We start from the raw sequence: 26,559 nt of genomic DNA on the forward strand, positions 1-26,559 counted from the left end.
GAGTTATTTGATTCATACCTAGGGGAGGGGGATGTAACAGTTTTTTTTGTTTTGTTTTTAAAGTTCCAATTTCTATTAAAAATACACTTATTATAAAATGGAGGGGAGGGGAAAGGGGACACATTCTTTACACACAAAGCGGTGCAGAACGCTAAATCGCTTCTGGTGTTTGGGGTGTCCCTTTAAGTAACTGCTTGAAAGTCTCCAACCTGTATTTCCAAGGCACCTTTTCACACCGTGTCCAATCCTGGTCCATGCTTTATGGTCATTTTGTCATGCTTACGATCTTCGTTTCTTTTTTTTTATCCTGACAGAGAGGATTCATTGTAGCCAGGAGGACCCAACATAGTGAAGGGGATTGAATTCCAGGAGGACCTAGAATTCTATAATCTGGAAACGTTTTAAATTAAGCTCCATTAAAGCACAATTCTATCACCTTTTCCAGGACATAGAATAAAAACATGCAGCCATTTTCATTGCTTTTTACACACCTTGACCCATATCATGTTCTGGGTATTACCAAGGACACAGAGCTTTGGGTTCCTAAATACCCTCCCCAATTTTGGTGACCGAGCCATAGCCAGTAATTAGTGAGCTCTGTATAATGTGCTGTACGTACAGCTCTCACTAAGCTAGGATTATACCAACCTGTCATTTAACGCCCACACAAACTCAACAAAGGGCCTTCAAACCGATCTGCACCTTGCTACATTCCCAGAGTCCAATCATTTCAATGGAGAGTAATGCTATCCGATTCCATAAGGCACGTTTTCCCACCGTCCCTCCTTTTCTTTTAATCCTTGATATCCAGCCATGAACAATTTGAAATAAACACAGCGCACGACATTAAAGATATTTTCCAGCAGCCGTAGAGTCACTGTACGTCTGTAATATTAAAGTGAACTGGTAAGTGGTGGGTCTCTCGAGCACTCTATAGATATCTGATCGATGCTGGCAAGGGAGGTTTTCGTTATCCGTCCAAATGGAATCTGATGGATAATTGCAGATGAAGGGAGTTGGAAAGGAACCTTCTGGATTTGTCAATTTCAGACGGAAAAAGAAAACCTAGGGAGTCAACTTATCTTCTCAGACTATGAAAGTCGAAAGAGAAACCTATTCAGGGAATGTCTTACAGCTGGTGTTAAGATGTCAAACACGGCTTTGGTTAGATACTGTTAGCATCTCGTGAAATATTCTAATTAACACAGAAATACAGCAGTTCGATACCACAATGCATGACCTACAGCTGTGTCTTATATGAACACACCAATGGCTGATCCCATACGAATTCTTAAAGCACACTAACTATACTAAACTCCCAATAGAAATACTAACAAAACATAGCCCCATGAGGTACTGCCATAGACACATCTGAGCAACAGCTATACAATGTGTATGCGATGGAGGACATGACCTTTAATCACTTGTGACCCTGTGAGCGTCTTCAATGCTTCTTTAACAGTGTTCCAATGCTGGTGTCAACTGTGGTCCTCATTAAGGTGTGAGGTCATTAAAATGTGCAGCAGTAGAAAACTTTGTGACGTCAAACCCACTATTGACAGTAAAGCCCCACTTTCATTCACCAATATAAGGCACGGCCTAGTTGAAAGTGCTCTACAGGACATCTGATTTAATTTTAGCTCAAGACATATCTCTGTATGAAAGATGGACATGAGTGGTCTCTGGTGGTCTTTAGTGCTTTAAATTTTTTGTGTGTGATCATCAAGGAAAAGGACACCTTCCAAGTGGCAACATTAATTGTAAGATATATGCCATGGCTAGAAGACACGTGTAGGGCCAGCGCACCAACTAAAGGAATTACTAACACTCCAGCTGCAACGGATTACAGTTCCTGTGACGCGTAGCCAGTTTAAATAGCGGTTGTCAGTGATTGACCACAGTACAACTAGCACCAATTAAAAGCATACATGATTTAGGAAGGGAAGATAAATAGCGAGGACACGATACAGATTTAAAAATTATTTCCTACTAAGGAAAATGAAAAGGACTGCTCTAAACAAACTGGACCAAATGGTTTATAAAAACTAAACCTATTTGCACCATCAATGCCTTTGACACAGAATTTGAAACTTTACTAGTTATTTAATATGAATTATTTGACAAAAATAGCTACGCATTTTAAGTGAAAATAATAAAAATCCAAAAGCTCTTTTCCTGGCTTGGTCATTTTTACCAGCATTTTGCTGTATAGTGAATAACACTGAGAATTTCTGTAAATTAAAGCGCTTTATGGTTTAGGCCACGAAACGCTGAATATCCATCTATATCGCGGTAAACCTTTGAAATTCACACAACCAAGTTATTCACTAATCAGCCATCAATGAGTGGTTTGTCAGTCTTGCCCAAACTCACTATTACACCCTATAGCAAAGCACCTCCTATTACGGTCAGATTAAAACTGAGAGGAACTCAGGTTAGAAGGTTACTCCAAACATCAGATAACTACTCTTGTGGTTATTAAACAAGCAGTGCCCAGGTACGGTTTCCCAATAATGGGGCGAACAGTTTGCCCTATTACCGGGGTGCTGTTGGGGGATTGGTCTCTTCTGGTACTGGGTGAAAGACAAGAAACATCTGCAGAGCTAGATACCAGTCCAGTCATTGGATGAGAGTATGAGTGGAGCACTCTCATCCAACACATAACATTCTGTGTATAACGAAATTCACCGAATGGACATTAGCCAGCCCCGTCTGGCTAGTGCTGCCCCAGTAACACTTCCGGCAGTTCATTTTTACCTCCATCAGAAAAGGGCCACAAAATGTAAAGAAGATTTTCTCTTTTTAAGCAATTTGTCCTTGTTGGGCAAATAGTGCTTTTGTGAAACACACCTTCCCATTTAAAGGGCACCTGTTTGTAAATCCGGTGATCTTCAAAGAGATTGCACTATAGGGAAGGGTTCCCCTAAAGCAGTCATTAGGACTTGTTCAATAAAGCTGCAAATCATTTGTGCCTGAACTAATGTTTGTCCGGGGTATACCTATGGAGACTTATTAATTAAAGCAGCAGAGTCTCTTAGCTCATTGGCAATTTTTCAACAGTGTATCCTTAAATCTATTTCTGAAGCACACACACATTTATTATCTGTGATTGTGTGACTACAAACACCTCAAAATGTCCACTCATCACTAGCCATTGGAGACTGTAGACCTGGTATGTAGTAATTCATACTTCATGAAGGCTTAGTAAAAAGGTCTCTGAAAATGTACAATCCTTGAACAGAAGAAATGCGTGATAGGTCTGGACCTCAACCACACATTGAGATGCTTGCCCCAAGTCATTTATGGTGTAAAGGGGGAAAAAAAATAATTAAAATTAAAAACCCACCGTTAATCAAACAGCTGTTCATGTTTCTGGAGTTTGTGATCAAAACAGTCACTGGATGAACTGGGCTGCTCTCACTAGATTTATACAACACACAACCAATCATCTGTGTGTAGCTGAACTGAATATCCTGAATTATATTCCTTAAAATACAGATGTATTCTGATCAAATCTACAATAAACGGCTCCATTTAGTGCACTGTGTCGTCCTGGGACATATGAAGGGAATCAGGACATATTTCAGACAGTTAATCTAAAGTTAGAGGCTTAACTATGTGTGCATGTGTTCTATAAATTCTGATATTCTACTGTAACAGACGTCTCAACAACCATTACATTCAAAACACCAAGTTCTCAAATGGATTTCACCCATTTACATTGTACCATGTAATTATTCCAATAATCTAAAAATTGACTCCACTCTAAACACACAACCACCGAATACAAACCGTTTTCAAAATTTTAATAATGAAATCTGCATTTAACCTTAAACTTTAGTATCTAATGTTAGCATCTTATATATAAACATGATACATACAAGTATGAACACTCAAACTTGCCTATTACATGACCTTAATAAGGAAACGCACTGCATCTAATCATTTTCAATATTTATTTAGAAGGATGGATGTTTGCCCGTTTAAACCAGACTGGTCATCCACAAAACAAACATGCGGAAGACAAGATGGGCGTCAGGTAGGCATACATATTTCACCTATAAAAGAAGGTGGCAGCAGAGTTACCAGCAAATGTACAGATCCAAGGATACTTACCTTAAGATCGCCCGTGCTTCCTCGAAAATGGCCACTACAGTGGGAGTCAACACTTCACACACCAGCTATGGTTCATACCAACATAAGGCATCTGTGGGTGTGCACCCAGTGTAGCAACCAGATCTATCCATTTTTAGAGTTTGGCTAGCAGGATATACAAAGAACATTCTTTTTAAAGTGAGAAACTACTTTTAACAAAGTAAAAATGTCAAATACTAGTGATTTAAAAAAAAAAAAAAAAAACAACCAAAAAAACCCCTAGAATCACCAACTTGGGAAAACAGATCTTCTAATAAATTCAAAAGGTTAACATTAAGCACAATACAGCATTTTTATTTAGATGCGTAAATGAATACAAAGAAATAAAGATCACAAATTACTACAACAGTGTGTCAAATATTAGATGGTATATTAAATGAACAACACTATGTGGGCATCAACTAAATAAAACTAAATATGCAAAATACAGCATTGTGTCTGGTAAGGTACTTCAACACAATACATAATATACAGATTGGTTTGTGTGTGGTTTCTTTTTTTTCCCATTTTTTTTTTAAATTTATTTGTATTTTTATTTTTTTTAAAAGGTGTCAAAATATTAAAGGGTTTCAAACTTGTTTCTTGCATTGAACATAGGATTAAAATAATCGGTATTCTGAAACGCCAGTTTGTCAACTAGTTCTCAGGGATGTTCAGAAAAGGTGATGGTTCGTCAGGGACAAAAAAAAAAATATTTAATTTTAGCTTTTGTTTTACTATAGCAGTTTCATCAAGCCTTTCTGCTAGGGAAACTAGGTACAGCATTATACACAGCAGGCCATCATCACTAAAGAAAGAAAAGTCTAGAATGGATACACAAATACATTTTCAGAAGCCTCACTTTGAATAGGTCTAAAAGACTGTACAAATATACATATATTTTTTTTAACTATTCAGAATGAATACAAGACTGGGGGAAATGGGAGGGAAATACCCCTTCAATGTCTATACACAATGAACCAGAATCTTTAGTTTTCATGTTAGACTAACTACTAGGTGAAAGGGAGGATAGCCAGTATGAAAACTTATTTTTGTTGTATCACCTCGAGGAGCAAAAAAAGTAAAAAAAAATAAAAATAACTGAAGAACTAAAGAAAAAAGAAAAGAAAATGGAGGAAAATTGCAGATAATCACCACTATGCATTCTGTAGCATCCAATGTTATTTTTCACATTGTTATGTGCCCAATGCAGCGGATATCACAAGCAATGTCAACAGCACAGTTTTGTAAATAAATTGTGGAATAACAGTGGCCTTAACGTTCACTGTTCAGGATACCTGCCACTTGCCGGCAGTAAACAGTTCAAGTTATACTCAGCAGTCGTATTGTAATTAAACAGTTCCAGACGGCCTGTAGGAGCCATATCGCCAGAACGACCTATACCTCTTGGCTACTAAGTCCTATACCTGTGAGGTTGCTGTGCATTGCATCTGTAACAGTCACATCAAACTGATCCCCGTCTTCATTGTCAATTGTGCTATTTGGCCATTCACTCGGCTGGTTCGACAAACTTTCATCTTTTACAGTTGAATTGGGGAATGGCAGTGACTTGCCTTTGGCCCAAAACTCCTCCACTTTTCCAAAAGTATTGGTTTTCCATTTTGATTGCACCTCATCATTACTAGGAACAAGAGCTTCCTCTTTTATGACTGCATGGTCTTTTTCAGCATCCTCCTTGTGGTTCGATTCGTTCATCCATGTTTCTGGCTTTACTTCTATCTTACCATCTTCCGCATCTGAAACACGTTGAGACTCTAGCTCACTTCCTGGCCTAGAAACCTGGTCTATAAACTCGGATGGACTTTCTAGCTCTATCTCGCTCTTAACCTGAATGTCCTTGGCTGTGTCAGGCAATTCATTGGCTTTGTATGTCAGATCTATCTTTTGGTCTGTATCTTCTAGAGATTCCATAGGCAAAAGGGGAAGATTTGGCTCTGACTGTGTTACAGGACTTGCTCTGGTCACCTCAGGATTTTTGTCTGGAGTCAGTTCATTGCAGCTTTCGTTTGAGTCATCTTCAATAATATTTGCAGAACTATCTGATGAAGTAGATTCATTCAATTTTTTCTTATCCACTGTTTTGCTAGCATTTGGTTTGGACTGGTTCTCATCGATGTTCTCAAACATCCACTCTGCACCAAAATCCATTTCATGCGTTACTTTATTTAGCTCCCTCATGTTGAAGCCCATTAACACACTCAGTTTGTATCGCTCACAGTCTCGGATACATTTTTTCCTTTTGTTGCTGAAATGGGAAGCAATGTCATTCTTCCACAACCACAAATTGGCAGCCAACTTTTCAATTTCTCTTCTGCTAGGATATGGTTTCATGTTAAAGTATTTTGTAAGGAATGCTTTTCTAGCTTCATAGGAATCATCTTCATGACCCCTTGGATCCAAAACTAGAACCACCGGTTCTTCGGGTTTCTCATCAATAATCACTGGAGCATCCGGATCATCATCCGGCTTTCTTCTCTTAGCAAGAGCCAGCTCAACAAACTCATTTGTACGTTTCAGTGGATTAATGGATGGAATGGGATTAATTTTCAGTGGAGTGGATTTCTCTTGCCCGTTTTGTGTTTTTCCAACGCCTCTGCAATGCACAAGATGCAACGTGATGGTCGAGGCAGTCATGTTACTTGTATAGACACCAAGACAATGAATACATTTATAGGTGAGCTTTTTCTCCACAGGGTGGACTGTCTGAATAACCTGATGCCTTTCTCTCAAGTGATGAGCCAAGGCGTCTGATATGGGACCTTTCAAAATGGAGAAACAGAGGGGACAAAGTGTTTTGCCTACATCTTTCTTGTAGGGCACGGCAGCTTGAGGTAAGTTTTTCACTGGCTCAACTGGCTTCTCTATTACTTTGGGTTGAGGTTTGGAAACCGTGGGTGGCACTGCATTTTGAGCGTGGTAAGCTACGGATTCAGCAGGAGCATCCCTAAGGTTGTATGTGGTTACAAGTAAGTGGATATTAGTGTGGCTTCCTTGCTGTAATGTTAGGTCAAAGGTAAGAGTAGAATCTGTTTTAGGTGCCATTTCTTCATTAACATGAGCCATCCTCATGTGCGCAGCCATTTTTTCCACGTCATTAAAAGTGGAACGACAATATGGACAAGACAGACCATGGATCAACATGTGATTTAGCAGCGTGTCAGTGGGCAGGTAACGATTACAGTATAGACATTTGCTTGTAAAGTTGTGTATTTTCATAATGTAGTTGGCAACAGCAGGCACCTTTTCAGCCTTGTGCTCCTTTTCAAAGTGAACACTGTACACATTTTCTGGAAATAGCTCGTTGCAGATGGTACAGATCTTCCATTTTTGGGTGGAGGAGTTGGAGTTTGCTGCAGCAGCAGCGACTGCAGCTGCGGCCGCAGCAGCTGCCGCGGCAGGAGGCTTTGGACTAGACTGAGCCAGTGCTCGAGATGCTACATGAGACGCGTTCATGGAGGCTGGTTTTAAATGGCTTGCGGAAAGACCTGAATTTCCATGTCCGAGAGAGTACCTTAAAGGAGCCTGAGACCTCTGCTCAGAGCCGAAAGTGTAAGTTCTTCCATTACCACCTGGAAGCAACTGTTTCATAGACTGAGACTGCTGGGGAATGGACACTGGTACATTTCCACCCATGCCTAGTCTCATCTGCTGACTAACAGAGTAGCCAGGTCCCATGTTTTTAACTCCATAGTTATTCTGCTGCATCTGAACATTGGACATCATATTAGAATTCATAGAAGGCTTTGGTATAGTGAGTCGATTCACCATTTGTTGAGACGGAAGGGTTCGGACATTTCCAGGAGACATTGGTCCCATTCGTGGAGGAATACCCATAGGTTTTTTATCTTGGGGTTTTGGAGCTATCAACATTAAAGGCTTGGACCTAGGAACTACCACATTGGTGTGGCCTATCATTGCCGTTACCTGATACCCTATACGTTCGTGGTCTTCAATAACATGCTGGACTAAAGTTTCGTAAGTCTTCGGCATGAAAAGGCAACGTTTGCAATGGATGCTATTCTCCTCCCTTAGGTTTGCGCCTATGGGCATTGCACCGTTAATGGATTTTTCACTTGTTTTTGCAACATACGGTGCAGCAACATGCTGGAAATGTTCTCTGTATATGTGCTTTCTAACTACTTCATAGAGAGGATCTCTGTAAGTGCACTTCTTACAATAGTAAACCGCTTGCTCCACGCTGTCGGTCTGTTTCGGTTTAAGGCTGTCATACTTGTTTTTATCTTTGAAAGAGCTCAGGCCTGGGTTTTGCAAAGTTGTGTTGGGAGCATGAAAGACTTTAATGTGCATCTCTAGAGTCTTTCTGTCCCCGTTGTAGGTACAGTAGGGGCAATTCAGAAGGATTTTGTTTTCAAAGTCTTCATTGTGGACGTTCCGAAAGTGACTTTTGTAGGCAGAGAAAAACTTTGAGGAGAAGGGACACTGACTGCAGCAGAATTGCTTTGTTCGATAGTCCTAGGAGAGAAAAAACAAACAAAAAACGTATTATTAGATGTTTAAATATATGATATCGCAATATAAAAACAAAAAAAGGCTCACTGACCAACTTCAAGTTAGCAGTAAACATAAACACAACAATCGACATGTCGGACACTCTGGAAATCTTGCAAAGACAGTTTTAAGGGAAACCAAAAATATATTTTTTCATTTGAATAATCGTATAACTTGATCATAAATGCATACAAAGATGAATGTAAAGACAAGTGTTTGGACAGTGAAACAACCTGCGTTTTAGTTGTACAAACATAACATTTTGGCATTGGATGGATGAAAGGTAAAATAAGCAGACACACATGGTATGCATTGGAGGTGTGCAGCTCTGCATGAAGACGCTGAACTTTCCTCATGGAGACGCACCAAATCTCTATGAGGAGGTACTGATTGGCCAAGCTGGCATTTAGCTCCTCCCTTTTCCAATTTCAGTCAATTCAATTGGTTGGATTGGATGAAATCATAAATTCTGATGCTGTCAGCAAGGAGGCGGATCAGGGGCTGGGTCAGTGCCAGCAGGCCTGCATGGTGCTGTAAATAAGGTAAGTTTTATTATGTTTTAACACTATAGGGTCAGGAAAACATGTTTGTTTTCCTGACCCTATAGTGTTCCTTTAAACATACAGGTACATACTGAGCAAGTAAAAATAAAAAAAAAAGTTACTGGACATTTAGAAGTATTAACTATTGCACGAGATGGGGATAACCCAAAAAATACAGATACAGTTACTCCGATCTTTTCAACTGATGTACTGCACTGGTTACTGTTTGATGAAGATCCTAGTGATATGCAGCATTTATTGTATTGTTAATGCATTCATGACAAAAAGAAGGCAAGGGCATTTAACTCCAGCCCGGAAACCTTAAACACTTTAACCAGCCAACATTCCACATGAAGACCTTCTGAAGGATCATAAAGAGGAAGAGACTATATAGTAGCTGCCTGGTTGACTCCAATTTAGACGAGAACTTCTACCAAGAGAGACACATTGCTATTTTGAAGAATGTTTTCCTATTGTCAGACTAAAAAGGCGTCCATCTACACACCAAAACCAATACATTAAGAGTCCCTTTAAATTATAGCAGAGTTTGTGACAGGTATAGAAGGCGTAATGAAACATGTACACTGTGCTTAAAAGGCTTCCAGGGAACAGTATATGCCAAGAGGACATGCAAAGGGCTATGCAGCATTTAGTACACTTCACACGGGACTGGTCACTGCTGTTGGTGTTTAAAAACACACGTAGACACAATTCCAGTTCGTCATCTTGCCCTGTTCATTGAAGACGCCAACATTCCCTATCAGAGATTTCTGGCTATATAATATGACTGTATCCAGAACAATTGTCTATACTCCTTAATTTACCTTTGAATTGGAGGGTGTATACATACATGGCAGCTAGAAATATCCAGATAAATATGGCAGGTCTCTATGGCAGGTCTATTGCATGAAAGGGTTTCCTGTAGCAGCACTGACTCTCAAGAGCAAGGATGATCCCATTTGGCACTTGGTTAAGTCTGAAGAAGGCGTTTTCTAAACTTTATTTCACACTTACCCAACATGTTGTTAAAGGGACACTATAATCACCAGAACAACTACAGCTTATAGAATTTGTTCTGGTGAGTAGAATCATTACCTTCAGGCTTTTTGCTGTAAACACGGTCTTTTCAGAGAAAATGCAGTGTTTACATTACAGCCTAGTGATAACTTCACTGGCCACTCCTTAGATGGCTGTTAGAGATCCTTCCTGGGTCATGGCTGCCTAAAATGCATCCAAACATTCAGTATTTCCTCCCTCAGCATGCAGATCTACAGCTTCTGGCTTGAATACAATAAGATTTTACTATATTTATGGAGGCATGAGGGGCCCAGATGGTGGTGTTAACACTAGAGTAATGGGAATATAGGTTTGTGTTCCTGACCCTATAGTGATCCTTTAAGACTATGGTGCCCCCACAATTGTAGTTTTTGCCACTGCTCTGTTAAGACAAGGGATATGTATACCTTGCATACATTGCATACGTTAAAGTTTTATGCCGCTAAAGAAACACCAAGTCACGCTGGTCACGACATATGCACAAAACCTGTTGTGATCATAAAACATGAGATACATTAAACCTATAATCACACAGACCGATGGGTAGGCACAGCAAAAAAATATTATCAGCGATAAATGCAAAATATCACCCTTTTTAGGACCATTATCCAAATCAATCTAGACCAACCATGCAGCAAAGGAGCATCAATACAGGGTCACACGGAGTAATGAAATGCAACAATATAACTAATTCGTATAAAAATCCAGTGCACGGGAACACTGCATATTGAATGGAGGGGATGTGAAGATAATGGAGTTTTTTTAAAGCTTCGAACTGAAGATCAAGACTTTTAGATTTACAAAGCAGTCTAATTTAGAACCAGTCAAGCCAGACTTTCCACTGGAAACCCCAATGACAGAACAAATGTGTACATTGGACAAAATACAGAGATAAAAACATTTTCTTACCCTAAATGTATTTTTCCTTCGGATTAGAGGCAGTGCACAACAACTGCAATATCCTTGGTCTGGACAGAAGGCGGCAAGCAGACAACTAGAAATTTAAAGTTAGGCTCCTCCTAATACTCACATAACCCCAGAAAATACACAAGCCAATTAACTGGAAAATTATATTAAATAGGGAGGGATATACATGCACTACCTCTAATGCTAAGGAAAACAATTTACAGCAGGGCTTGACAAATTTGCTTTCAATCAAGGAGCCAGTTAAAAAAAAAAAAAAAATTAGGAGCCAGTTTTTTTTCAACGTCAAAAATACAATTCTTAAAGGGACCCTATAGTCACCAGAAACACTACGGCTTAATTGAGTGACTCTGGTGTCTATAACCTGTCCTTGTAGGTTTTTCAGAGAAAAGGCAGTGTTTACCTTCCTGCCTAGTAACATCTCTAGTGGCAGTCACTAAAGTGTCTCCTATCTCAGTGCTGCACAATATGCAGCACTTACATTCAGTGTGGAGGCAGCACTCAACGTTCCCCATAGAGATGCATTGCTTTAATGCTTCACTATGAGGAGATGTTGATTGGTATGATGGTAATTTATCATCTCAGTAATGGAGGCGGGCCAGCTGCGGCGAGACTGGCACGGCGTTGGAAAACAGGTGAGTAAAAACACCATACCCATGACAGACAGACTGATACACACACACAGACAGACACACAACCAGACTGATACACAAACAAAGACACACACATCCTCTCACACACACAAAGAATCCTAGATGCACGCAGACAGACACACACGCTCTCACAAGATATTTGATACACAGACACAGACTTACATGCAGAACAGATATACACACAGAAAAATACATATTTTTAGCCACTCTCCTGTTTCCTACCTTTGGGTCGCAGGAGAGTGGCCTCCCTGGGGTCCAGTGGGACTGGTCACAGACATTAGATTGGTTGGCCTGGCTGTGGCTAATGGGAGTGGGCTGCCGCTGGTCGAGACCCCTCTACTCCACCAGTCTCTCACCTGCAGCTCACTGTGCGCCAGGAGGAAGTGAAGGAATCTGCAGTTACTTCTTCCCGGCGCTGAAACCACGCAGGGGAATGATTGTGCGGGCGGGTCTGTGAAATGGGGACGGGCGGTGAACGGAGACGATTTTACCAAGTGTCCTGCTAGCTTGCTAGTTCTCTGTGCGGCTGCAGTGCCGGGAGAAAGTAATTACAGATCACTTCCTTCCGGTACACCTGCACACAGAAAGCTATGTGGGGATTAAAATAGGAGTAGGAGGAGTGAATGGGCTGACCAATCTCAGGTGCCTGGGCAAAATCCTTAGTAGCCATGGCGACCTGGCGCTTGGGATTTGTCGAGCCCTGATTTATAGTAAGAAAACGTGACCTTTTCCCTCCAGATTAGAGGCAGTGCATAACAATTGGGATAAAAACCAATCCTAAAAGGGTGCGAATACATCATTTCACCACAGCCTGAAACACCTTATTCCCAAAACAGTAACCCCAGAGGCCTGGATGTATAACATAGTTTTTGGAGAACATGTGAGGAGACGACCTGGTAGCCGCTTTGCAAATCTGAGAAGGAGTAGCTGAAGTCTTGAATTCCCAAGAGGCAGCAATATCTTGTTTAATAAGCCTGTAAGGTAAGAGGAAACCCTTAGATGCCATTAGACCATGCTTTTGCTCCTGATAAAGCACAAACGACCAGCGTTTAAAAAAAACATAATGCCAGCCCCCCCCCCAATAGCCTCTTATGTATGATTGACATCAACTAAATTTCTTCTTCAAGTTTTAAGGATTCTGCCAAATGTTGGTAAATGTAACCTGGGGATTACTTTATCCGTATGAAAATCCAGATAAGATGGCGCATATCCCAAAGCTTGAAGTTACTCTAGTCACTGCTACCACTAAATATTGTTTTCCATGTAAGAACATTAAGTGCTGAAAGGACAAAATTAAGATCCCACAGAGGTACCAGTTCTCTGACCGTAGGAAGAAGTATGGATACTGCTCTGAAAAGGTTCTGATGCCAAGTGTCTTCTAATGTAGAAACTGACTGCAGATATCTGAACCTTTACAAATGCGGAGCGTAAACCTTTTGTAAATCCTAACTGAAGGAATTTTAGGATATTTGGAATAGAAGCGGAAAGTGAATCTCCCATCACCAGGGTGAATTTTTTTTTCTAGATTCTGGAGTGCACTATACTGATGGAATCTTTTTTGGCAGCAGCAACATCGATGACTGCTGGGTTCAGACCTTTGGAACTGGGATTCAGATACCATGCTGTGAGACTGAAGGCCCTTAGAGCTTGCAGAGGAACTAGGTTGTGTTGAAGATGCTGCTAGTCCTTCTTTGACAGGTTCAAAAGTATGGAGTACCAGTTTCTTCAGGGCCAGAAGTGGAGACTGTTATAATCCTTGTTTCATCTTGGAATAAGCACAACTAGGGGTGGGGGAAAAATGCACATCAGTTGAAAATCCAAGGAAATTCCCAAATCATCTAGAAAGTCTGGATTGTCAGATCTATTTGTGTTTCCAAATCTCAAAATGATTTCCTGACCACTCTCCCTGCTTCCAATAGCTTCTGCTTAGAGCGTCGTTTTGAGTATTGTTTAAGCTTTTTATGTGAACTGCAGATATGGCGAGCAGATGGAGATCTGATCATAGAATTATTCTGGGGCACAATTTTTCCACAGCGAGAACAAGCACCTCCATGTCTGTTCCAATATGTGACTGCTGTAGAATTGTCTGACCGTATCTGCACATCATTTCCCTGAAGAGCCAACCAAACCACCTTGAGTTTACTGTAATTTGAGGAATTTTACGAATCCTGAGACATCCTTTTCATTAATTGGTCTAGAGATGAAGTTTGTCTGTCCCATGCAGTTAAAAGGTTACTGCTGGAATTGCTGCTGTACATAGGTCTAATTTTCCTAATCTGAGGAAGAGTCCACCAATAAGGATTCAAAACTTGAATGCATTTTATCCCAATGCTTTCACTTTCTACTTTTATGTGAAGATGAAGTAGAGCAGACAATGCAGATTGAGTGACAGCTTGTATCCAAAAAAAGTTTGCAGCAAACTATTCTGGAGTCAGGATAAAAAGGCTTCCTTACTCAGAAGCCTCTTGAGAACAATTGCTACAAATTGAAAAACATTTGTAGCTGTGCAACTATGGTTGAGAGCAGGTGGAACAAATCAAATACTTGATTGTGCCACACATTTCCCTTTTAAAGAAGGTTTATCAGAAGACTCAGGTTCAGACATAGTATTAAAAGAAAAGGAGAAATAACTAAATAAAAATCGCTAAACTCAGGGCTATTTTTCTGGAAAGTCTTACCTCAACGGCCTCTGAATGTGCTGGAGGCCTGTTGAGAGCACTTGGCAAACAGGTAGTTGCAGCTGGGTCTTATTTCCTCCATAGCCCCAGAATTTTTTTAACATTTTTTTTTATTTAAAATTGCCACCCTGCATGGCATTCGGCAGAAGTGATAAGAGGTGGAACACAGGAAACTTGCGTGTATTCCAGAGAAACAAGAAGAGGCAGGCCTGCTCGGATACCTCACTTACCCCTGGAGCAGGGCCTTCCTCAGCCACCTCACCTTGCCCTTAGAACCAAATAAAAACACGAGTGCTAATCTTATCCTGCAGAAGGCAGGCCAGGAACTGAGGTCATGTAAGCAGATTGCGGTTTTAGAGAGAAGGAGCATAACTTTTACATTTCCAGGTGTCCGTGTGCCTTTTCCTGTCCAGCCAGAGGATATCCCAGTTGTTGTGCACCGCCTCTAATCTGGAGGAAAAATGAAGAATACAATGCATAGCTGCTGCACACTTTGAGTTTACATTAATCCAAAGAGATGTTAGTCAAGCTATGTTTAACACCAGTTGCGGCATCTTTCAAACTACAAGTAGCTGTATCCACAGCATTTAAGACGTTCTTGTTCATGTCTCCGTGAACCAGAAATCCAATTTTTTTGCTGGGAATTCCCAATAATCCACCCTTTAGTTTATTTTTAATCTTATTTTAAGACTAGTACAAATCCAATTTTGGGACCTAACCAATAATTCAGTTGCCATTTGTTACATAGCTGAATAGAGACTTGTGTCCATCAAGTTCAGCCTTCCCCACATATGTTTTTGCTGTTGATCCAAAAGAAGGCAAAAAAAAACCAGTCTGAAGCGCTTCCAATTTTGCAACAAACTAGGGAAAAAAATCCTTCTTGACCCCAGAATGGCAGTCAGACGTCTCCTTGGATCAAGCAGCTATTAGCCCACTAATTAGAAATTGTATCCCTGTATGTTATGTTTTTGGAAGTATTTATACAATTGCAGTTTAAACATCTGTAATGACTGACAAAACCACCTCTTCAGGCAGATATATCCATATCATTATTGCTCTTACTGTTAAAAACCAACCAACCATTTAGGGTGTAAGTTGCTTGTGCATTCTTTACCCCGCAGTACATAACTTTGCATTTCTCAACATTAAATTTAATCTGCCATTTTAGTGCCCAGTCCCCCAATCTATCCAAATCCCTCTGCAGCAAAGCAATATCCTGCTCACATTTTATTACTTTACAAAGTTGTGTTTTATCTGCAAACACTGAAACATGGCTTTCAAGATCATTTATAAATATGTTAAATAGAAGCGGTCCCAAAACAGAACCCTGAGGGACACCACTTGCCACTTTTGTCCAGCCTGAAAATTTATCATTAATGACAACTCGTTGTACTCTATCCTTAAGCCAATGTTCTACCCAAGATCAAGAATCAACTAGACCAATTTCTTTTAGTTTGAAAACTAACCTATTGTGAGGAACCGTATCAAATGCCTTTGGAAAATCCAAGTAGATCACATCCACTGCAACACCCTGATCTATACTTCTACTTACTTGTTGATGGCAAAATTTAAATGGCTTTCATTTTGTGCCACATCTGCTGTGCTCTTCATACAAACATGTCTTTATCTATGAATACACATTGAAAAAACACTGCCTAAAAATCGATTTCAGCATATTCCTGTGGTGTGCCAGACCTACTGGGTACCTGCTAATGCATCTGTGTGACTCAAGCCAGCAGGGCTCTGACCCTCTTGGATTGCGGCCTAGCTGTGATCTGGCTGGGAGTGGCAGCCAACCTTCTTAATGGAAAACAACTTGCTGTGCGGTTGGTGCTCCTCAATGTGTAATTTAACTGCCGGCTGGCCTCATATTGGCTACAAAGATATTTGGGCTACAAACATGCATCCATCAAATATAGCCCCTCACACATCTGGTTTTGTTGTGTATACAAAGGAGGGTCAAAAACCCAATTCGATCCAAGCCATTAATCAAATGAAGCCAATTTAAACAACACTCCAAGTACCATAACAACTTCCATTCCAGCATCCTTTTTCCATCTCTTCATCCTAATATACCCGAAACTAAATACCCACTCCACGGACTGTGACATTACATGATAAGCACAACTTCCCACGTATTTATACAACATAATGAGCTATTACTACACAACCCCAAAGTGACTCGTACTAGTTCTCAATGCTATAAAACAGCTATGTTACTCCTTTAGAAATAAAAAATAGTACAAGTTTTCCTATTAAGTTGGCCAATTATTAAATTCCTGAATAGCTGAATAATTTACACGACTATTAACAGATGTACTACCTGTGCGGAGAGTTAAGATACCAGTGGACTAGGATTAGCGGAGACTACAAATCTTTATGAAATACTCATACGGACTGAGTTGGAATTTCCCTGAAAGTCCAAACCAGTCAAGAGATATAGGGACTACTTTAGCGCAGTATTTTCTCTATGCGGACACATCTATTCACTGGGCGGAGCTGACGCTGTCTAGAAGTGGCAGTCTCCCAGCCGTCACCAATGTACCTGTGCAAAAGTACAGCAGGGACGTTGGCTCCAGTAGCAGGAAAGGACCAGCTGGAAGAAAATGGTGACACATGCGAGGGACAGGTTCCGATAAGAAAATCTCACCTTTCCCCCTGCTCCCACGGGTCCACCAGTGGTGAGTTCACCGGCGGGGTTCTTTGCAAATTATGCACAGCCCCAGATTGTGACATTGCCGCTGTAACCTTCTTTCCCATGTTACATAAAAAGTTATTTAGTTTACTACAGAACATTAATTCCATAGGTTCCCACACACCTTACTGACAATTAGAGAAACTCTATGTGCAATATGTTTAAAGGTCACCCACTAGCAAATTAAACAAAATGCTGTCCCTACCCAGGCGTTTAAACGGATCGATTTACCATTCAAAATTTAAAACAAAGTTTGAAATTACTATCTTTATTTAAAAATACTAGATACAAATATCTCTAAAAAGGTCAATTTCTGGGTCACATAAAACAAGAACATTTCATATCAGGATCACTTTTTAAGGATGATGATCAAAGAATTTGAAAACCTAATTTCAAGACATTCATAGTTACAAACCGAATCGAGATATACAAGATAAGGATGGACCAAATTAAAGCAAGTTATGTAATAAGCCATGCTGCAGCCTTAGTGTGAGCTACAGAAAAAAAGTATTCATCTTCCAAATCAAATATAGCCAAATGCCAGCACAATCACTTCAGAGTTGACCACAATCTTATAAAAGATACTGCACCATTGGCAAAAAGACATTTGGGTGTATAGGATTGTTTCATTATTGAGCTGCTGAGTTCACTGCCAGATCACATGCATTTATCAATAAAAGAAATGAGAAGAGGGAGGGGAAAAAAAAAGTTCACAAACCTGATTTTTCGTAAGGGAAGGGTCCCACAATCCTACATCGTCCCAAGATGTGTTCTTTACATAGAAGTCATTAGGTTCAAACTGCTTAAACTCCTAAAAAAAAAAAAAAAAACGGAATAAATAAATAAAAAGTAAAGAAAATACTTAACCCCTTAAGGACCAAACTTCTGGAATAAAAGGGAATCATGACGTGTCAGACACGTCATGTGTCCTTAAGGGGTTAAAGGGACACTCCAGTGCCAGGAAAACAATCTCCCTCCCACCACCCATCCGCGGTTGCTGAAGGGGTCACTAACCTGAGATGGTTTCGGGTCGCTAGAGGTGGGCCACTAGAGGTGGAATTAACCCTGCAAGGTAATTATTGCAGTTTATAAAAAAAGACTGAATTACACTTGCAGGGTTAAGGGTAGTGGGAGTTGTCACCCAGACCACTCCAATGGGCAGAAGTGGTGTGGGTGCCTGGAGTGTCCCTTTAAGATTTATATCTTGTTACTGCAAAGATGGATTTGTGAGTCGACATTTAAATATACCCTTATTTGTTCGGGTCACGCATCCAAACGTTGGCAACCATGATAATTCACAGCTACATTTCACATGATACACAATAAAAGAAAACACCTTTCAGGACTGGCAAAGCCCCATTTTGGTTGAAATGGTGCCAGGTCCACTTGTAACATAATAAAAGCTTAAATCGAAACAGTGCGGAGGACACTTATTTTATTACATTGATAGCAGGGGTCTTCTGCCATCCGCACGACTGGACATGTACCTACGTTTGTTTACTTCCTTACTACATTAGAACTGAGATTAAATAGTTAAAGTAAAGCATAGTAAAAAGAAAAATCTTACATCGACATGGTCTTTGCAGTATTCCAAGCCGATGTCCCCCAATATCTTCTTCACAGTCTTCCTGGCCTTTCGCAAACTGCCAAGGTTATTTACAGGAAGTTGGAACATAATTTCTACCTGCAAAAATAAATGTGTTGGATTATGTAACAGAAGAGTGATAGATGGGCTTTTACTGCAACTAGCTGGTATAATGGTGTTTGAATTAGAACCTCTAATCTCCGGCATCAAGAGGCATTCTGCATTACTTTCTTGGCAAAAATAGGTGCAAAGACGTCTCTACTTTTAGGCCTGTATCAACAAGGGGAACTCCAACAGGCTTATTGCAATGTTTCAAGGAGATGACAATAATGATTTAATAATAAACATACTCCCAAATCATCACAGGCATCTTCACCGCTAGGGACTGGCTGCTGCTGTGGATGCTTCTACCTACTTACCTAGAACCAATTACCTTGTTCAGACTGAAAAGAGGCATCTTGTACACATGAGCAAGCTGAGCGTCCCTTTCAATTATAGGCAGCAGAGTACGTAGTGCCAGAATCCTCTCAGTCTAGTGCATTGTACATACAGTGACAGATAGCTTCATAGTAAGAACATTGCCAAGCCAGTGTCATGAGTTACTATGGTCTATTGGAAGGCCATTAGGTGCATTTTTAACTCCTCTCGGTAGTGAAGAAAAAAAATAACAACCCATGTTTTTGGTAATGTGTGTACAAAGGGAATTTTTATCTTCGCAGGCGTGCAGCCCGATACTTTCACATCTTACTTGATAGAGAACGAGGGGAATTTCAGGCCCAATAACAAGTTTGTGTAACCACCACCCACAGTTTATTGAACTTTAAAAAGAACTAGATGTGATTTTTTTTTTCCTTCTTCTTTATAATAAAATAATAAAGATCAAGAAAAAAAAAAAAAAAAAAAAAAAGACAGATTAGTAGAACAGCAAAGTACCTGGGGGTCTTGGTTCCATTAAACCTGGTCTATTGTGTAGTTATTAATATGATATTACATGTAAAACGTTAAGGAATAATCTAAAATTCACACAACATTTGCCTTAACAAGGAACCACCACATACAGTTCATTTGTTTATTCATTCTTGTAAATCATTCTCTGAATTTAATAGACAATGGAAGTAAAACACCCACCCAAAACCACGTTCCCCTGGACAACACAATATATACCCTTGGAAAGTCACAGGCCAAACAGCGCCTCGATCGGTAAATCTGTGTCCAAGTTACAGCTCTTCGCCAATCCTGCAAGGATATCCAGGTGTAAATTTGGCCTCACAAAAGGGGTCCTGGACCCCACTCATACAATAGTCTGTTTTATGGGCTCTTGGGACCAAGGCCTGGGCAAGAGGCTGGTCTTCAAACCTCTCCAAAAGGCTGTGGCACAGGAGCTTGAAATCACATGCATTAAATGTGAAAAATGTACACCAAAAAAACAACCAAAAACACTTTATTAATGTACCTTTACTCTGTTTCCTAAAATTAAAAAAAGACTGGCTCCTAAACACCTGGTAGATTTGTCTGCATGTGATACCACAGAGTCTAATACCACGAGTACCTAGAACAGCCAGGTACTGGCCAGGTAATGGGGCAGGTAATGGGGCATTTTAAAAATAAGTGTGAGTAGATAACTGAAATCCCATCCTTGGTAAAACTAAAAGAATGGGCCACTGACAAAGAACATATCATGATCATTAAAGCTACATTCATGGGTGAAAAGTCATCTCTATCTCCACACCATGTACAGTCCACCTCACTAATTGTGGCTTCCCAAGGTCCACACCTCAACTCATTCCAATTACAACAGCCCTAGACCTGAACCCAGCAATAAACTGCTTCATAAAGGGCACCATTCCAATAAACTGCTCACCATCACCACTCTCTGATCCGCTACAACCAAACTGCTCACCATCCCCACTCTCTGATCCGCTACAACCAAACTGCTCACCATCACCACTCTCTGATCCGCTACAACCAAACTGCTCGCCATCACCACTCTCTGATCCGCTACAACCAAACTGCTCGCCATTACCACTCTCAGATCCGCTACAACAAAACTGCTCACCATTACCACTCTCTGATCCGCTACAACCAAACTGCTCACCATCACCACTCTCTGATCCGCTACAACCAAACTGCTCACCATCACCACTCTCTGATCCGTTACAACCAAACTGCTCACCATCACCACTCTCTGATCCGTTACAACCAAACTGCTCACCATCACCACTCTCTGATCCGTTACAACCAAACTGCTCACCATCACCAATCTCTGATCCGTTACAACTAAACTGCTCACCACCACTATGATCCGTTACAACCAAACTGCTCACCATCCCCACTCTTTGATCCGTTACAACCAAACTGCTCACCATCACCACTCTCTGATCCGCTACAACCAAACTGCTCACCATTACCACTCTCTGATCCGCTACAACCAAACTGCTCACCATCACCACTCTCTGATCCGTTACAACCAAACTGCTCACCATCACCACTCTCTGATCCGCTACAACCAAACTGCTCACCATCCCCACTCTTTGATCCGTTACAACCAAACTGCTCACCATCACCACTCTCAGATCCGCTACAACCAAACTGCTCACCATTACCACTCTCTGATCCGCTACAACCAAACTGCTCACCATCACCACTCTCTGATCCGCTACAACCAAACTGCTCACCACCACCACTCTCTGATCCGCTACAACCAAACTGCTCACCATCACCACTCTCTGATCCGTTACAACCAAACTGCTCACCATCACCACTCTCTGATCCGTTACAACCAAACTGCTCACCATCACCACTCTCTGATCCGTTACAACCAAACTGCTCACCATCACCACTCTCTGATCCGTTACAACCAAACTGCTCACCATCACCACTCTCTGATCCGTTACAACTAAACTGCTCACCACCACTATGATCCGTTACAACCGTTGTCAAAAAGATATCTGTTAGTTTCTCTATGTCCTCAGAGAACACACCAGGTCACCAAGCTAGTGTTTGTCGGAGCCAGGGATAGCGTACAGGCATCTGATCAACTGCCCTAAATTGCAACTCCCATGACAATCAGCCTGACCAAAAAGGTACGCCCAGAGTCATGGGAGCAGCACTATAAGCCCCTGGAGTGCTGTCCATCTGCTACCCCCGGGTTTATAAAGACAATGAACTCTAATTTCGGTGATTAAATAATCACTGGCATTTTCCAGCTCAATAGATGTGCTCCTCGCAATAGCCAGTTCTAGGCAGTTCTTCACGGTACACATTATATTTGGATATTTAACCGCCATTGGAAAGGTAACTTCCCACTCCCCAATCAAACAGAGGCAGGGAGATGCGTTAAAACTCACAATCTGTTTTTAATGTTGCATAATAAATGAAGATAGGAAACAAAATAGTTTATACAGCAGCATTGAGCAATCCCAAGAAAGGTCGGAAACAATACACACAATGAAAACATGCCCAACTTAATCCTAAAACTGGGACTGGTTCTTAAACCCTACATCGGTCCACAGACACGGCCTTGACACTAGGTGCATCTCTCACATTATCATGGTCTCCTGAATACATTCCATATCTCCAGCCAACGTATAACAGGAGCAGTAAGTTCTGCACAGACTAGATGGGCTTCATCATTCAGCACTTTAAGATATGAATGAAGCTCCGATACAAGTTTATACAAGCAACAAAGAGGCTTCTCCAGGCATGCGCAACAGTTCAATTCATATTTTTCTGGTTTTCTTTTCCCAGTTTGAGATCGACAAATTTGTGATAGAGCTTTATTTATAGCTATAGCAGAGTTTAAAATGTCAAGTCCTACGCTACTAGCCAAAGCTTACAAGTCACTTGCCACTGCAAGATTGGACACTCACCAATGGCAAACGGAAACTTGGAGCCCTGGTTATAATTTCTTCTATTGTAATGTATGCTGAAAATGTCTAAATGCTGCTTAGCTCTCAAACTTCCAAAACAGATTTGTGATATAATAGACACAGCTACATTACGGGAGCCCGACCCACCAATTTACATGGACGGGAGGCCATAATAATGCAGCACCAGGGCTCCAAGAATGGGAACACTTTCAGAGCTCACTAAACCAGGAACTAGAGGAAATTGACAAAGGATTTAAAACCTTAGGCCGGAATAGCCAAAGTGGAGGGCCATTTCCCAGCTCCTCACATTCTAAAATTGCTCAGAGATTGACGTGAAGTGCAATTGTCCTGTGTACCATCACTGCATGAGAAATGGAAACGTACAAACATACAGAGCTACACAACATCCCGCTGCGTGGGCAGCGCTACACAACATCCCTCTATCTGGGTACTGAGCACCTCAAGCTCGGCTCCATGTCAATCATGGTTAGAAGCACTGTCTTTTACCTGTCAGTCAGTACAGACAATGCAATGTGTGCCCCGGCCGTGCCAAGACTGGATCGTCAATTTCGAAATCCTTAAAAGTACATTTACATTGAAATAAAACGGGATCACAAGAAAGGTTAATGTGCATTCTAGGTGATTATTTATTGGTGCAATTCCTAGAGAAATGGAAATGAATAAAATCAGGACCAGTGTGACCGTTTGACGAAACCTCAGTGAGCAGAAAAGTTGAGACTCCCAACAAGAAAAAACCTGCAACTCTGAGCTCAATTATCCCTACTCGTTCTCTGTGCATTTAGTTAGTTTGGTGAAGGGGGGTATTTTCACAGAGACAGGATGCAGTATAAGAAGAATCTCAGTTAACCAATCAAACTGTAAGAATATAAGTGGGAGGACAGACATTGAGATCAACCAGTGGAGTTTAATACACGAGTCAATTAAAGGAAGCCATGCAAAGCCTTTAAAAGCTCAGTGTCCAACAACAAACACAGGCTTTCAGTAGAGACTGTATGAGCCCCATTAGGGTAATACCAGGTGTGGAAGGCAGACAATGGGTAGGCCAGGCGGTGTGTCTGCATTACACACACAGCCCCAGCACTGGAGGATTTACTGCGACACAGAACTCGGCATTAGGAGAACTTCCCATCATGCTTTGCGGGCTCCCTAGTGCTTAGCTGCATGGCACATTTATCAGCATGAGCTGCAGTCGGAGTTAACAGCAATAAAACTACACGGATATTACAATTATCTGATGGAAGGGCACAGACAGGGCACGTCGTGGACATTAACCTGTGGGAGAAGGATGGCAAGTTTCATGGTTTGATGCATTTTCCAGAAATAAAAGAAGTCCAAAAAATTTGCCAAGCTGCTGGTAGACTGGTTGGCAGAATACTTGGAAGCCTGGCAAACATACCACAGGATCATTGGAAAGGTTTATGGGCATGAAATACCTGGCACAAGTATGAACCTTGTTCAATTTTTACAAAATAAATAAAATATACATACGCACACAGGGCTCACAATTTCCACTCTGCACTAGCCTTCGATGAGTACTATGTCTTGCAGGGGCGAGTAGCGCACACACACACACACTAAAACATCCAGGGCTTTGTTCTTTCAAAACACAGTTCCTCATGGCCTCACATCAGTAAACACTATTGCCACAGAGAAAAGGAGAAAACACCCTTTAACATCCATGCCACAGACCTAGCTGGCTCCCAATAATTAACTTTTCGGGGAAGAAAAAAACAAAGAAAAAAAGCCACACGTGACCCATTCAAAAATTACCCCTTGCAAAGAATTGAAACAATAATTTTGGCCATCATTACCGAGTCCCCCCACCCCAAAACAGAATTGTGAACAATTCTCCAATTTCCTTCACAATCCCGTATTTAGTCAAATTCCCAAGATCAAACATTTATAGGCTACAAACTTAACACTACACCGCTAGCCCATGAATTTGGGATTTAGTATTTTTGCAATATTATTTCCACTGGCATGTCTTCTGTGTAAATAACCATGTCACACAACATGCACCCTGGTACCTCTTGCCGTTTGGCTGCTAAGGTTACATTTATTTTTTTTAAATTCATTAAAAATGACCAAGAAACCGTGACAATGTGATACCCATTTAATATTTCTCATGGTTTGTTGCAGATAAAACCCTTTTCCCACATATAGGTAGAGCCAACTCCACCTTGTCCTGAGTTACACCAAATACATCATCTTCAGTGAATGGCACAACGTCCAGCAATTTCTCAAACAAACGGAGAGGCTGAACATCTCAAGTGACCTTTCTGGCACGTTATCTGTTCTAGCAGAAATGTATTCATTTACATGAAGAGCTATTTACTAAGAGGACAAAGATCATGCTCAGCGCACATTTTCAGGCTGCCTTCAGACCAAGTATATAAATCTTACACGGCAACATAAAGCTATCTTATTGCATTATAAGAGCCACATTTTACATGAATTTACACATTTTGGTGTTTTTAGAACATAAAAGATGGTGTTAGAAAGTATTTGCATCCCTGTTAAAAGGTCGCTTTTAATGTACTGTGCCTCCGAAAGCTTATTGCCCTATAGAACATAGAAGGGCCATATAGGACTGTCCCCCAGGCTAAAAGAACCACGCAGACATGTAGCTTCTCATGACTGAATCCTGGGCACGGTGCAAGAACCTGGCAAGAGACAGACAAGCTAACAAACCATGCTACAACAGTTTGATCTCTCAGTGGGACACCACCAGAGTGCTGCAGTGGTTATGGTGTCGCATTAACCAAAAGCATATTCAAATTTAGCTATTGGTTATGCCATTAAAACAAATAAAATTTAGAGAATACGAGGACATACAATGTAAAATCACTCTGTACATATGTGGGCATTTAACCCATAACATCATAGATTACACCCCGGTGATAAGTTGCCCACCCCAGTAAACACTTCACTAAAATCACCATCAGAAAATCCATTCAGTAAAGAGGGGAGGTTCGCAATTTGCAGCAGATAAACCAACACCTGCACTAACTAATCCATAATACAGCAATAATGGCCTGGGTTGTGTGAACACCATAACCACTGAAATGAAAGGGACACTGTAGGCACCTAGACTACTTCAGCTCATTGAAGTGGTCTGGGTGCCAATTCCCAATACTCTTCACCCTGCAAGTGTAATTATTGCAGTTTTTATAAACGGCAATAATTACCTTGCAGGGCTAAGTCCGCCTCTAGTGGCAATCTAAGAAGCCGGGGAGGTCTAATGCATGTGCGTGGCCATTGCAGCGCATGCGCATTAGGTCTCCCCTGCCGACATCCACTGGCGGAGCCTGACCCCAGCGCCGAAGGCCATCTGCACTGGATTCAGGCAAGTATCTGGAGTTTTAACCCCTTCAGCGACATGGGATGGGGCAGTCCAGGATTCTCTAGTGCCAGGAAAATGGGTTTGTTTTCCTGGCCCTAGAGAATCCCTTTAACTGTATTGTTAAGGAGACACTATAGTCATAAAAACTTAGCTTAAAGAAGCCGTTTTGGTATATATCATGCTCCCGCAGTCTGGCTAAATTCTCAGTGATCAATTCTCTGCCCTTTAGGAGTTAAATCACTTTGTTTATGCAGCCCTAGTCACACCTCCCTGCATGTGACTTACACAGCCTTCATAAACACTTCATGTAAAGTGAGATCTTGTATTTAAACTCCCTTTATTGCACATTATGTTTAATATAGAATGTATTATCTCCTGATTTGCTAATATCTTAATAAACCTTGCAAGAGCCTCCTTTGTGTAATTAAAGTTTAGCAAGAAACATTTAAAGCAAGTTAACATCTGATTTAAAATTAAACCATTTTTTCCCCCATGCAGGCTGTGTGAGACAGCCAGGGGAGGTGTGGCT

General features: G+C 41.0%; 1 protein-coding gene across 1 annotated transcript in view; it reads right to left on the minus strand.

The window, feature by feature from the left end:
• Positions 1-4,433: 4,433 nt before the first annotated feature.
• ADNP (activity dependent neuroprotector homeobox) overlaps positions 4,434-26,559 on the minus strand; it is a 37,798-nt gene continuing 15,672 nt past the window's right edge. Inside the window, exons 3-5 of the mRNA XM_063459687.1 lie at positions 18,780-18,896; positions 17,931-18,023; positions 4,434-8,628 (exon numbers count right to left, since the gene is read on the minus strand). Coding sequence (XP_063315757.1) covers positions 5,533-8,628; positions 17,931-18,023; positions 18,780-18,887 — 3,297 coding nt within the window. The 5' untranslated portion in view covers positions 18,888-18,896 and the 3' untranslated portion in view covers positions 4,434-5,532. The remainder of the gene's footprint in view (positions 8,629-17,930; positions 18,024-18,779; positions 18,897-26,559) is intronic.

The sequence above is a fragment of the Pelobates fuscus genome, chromosome 6 (genome assembly GCF_036172605.1).
Source record: "Pelobates fuscus isolate aPelFus1 chromosome 6, aPelFus1.pri, whole genome shotgun sequence".
Classification (NCBI taxonomy): domain Eukaryota; kingdom Metazoa; phylum Chordata; class Amphibia; order Anura; family Pelobatidae; genus Pelobates; species Pelobates fuscus.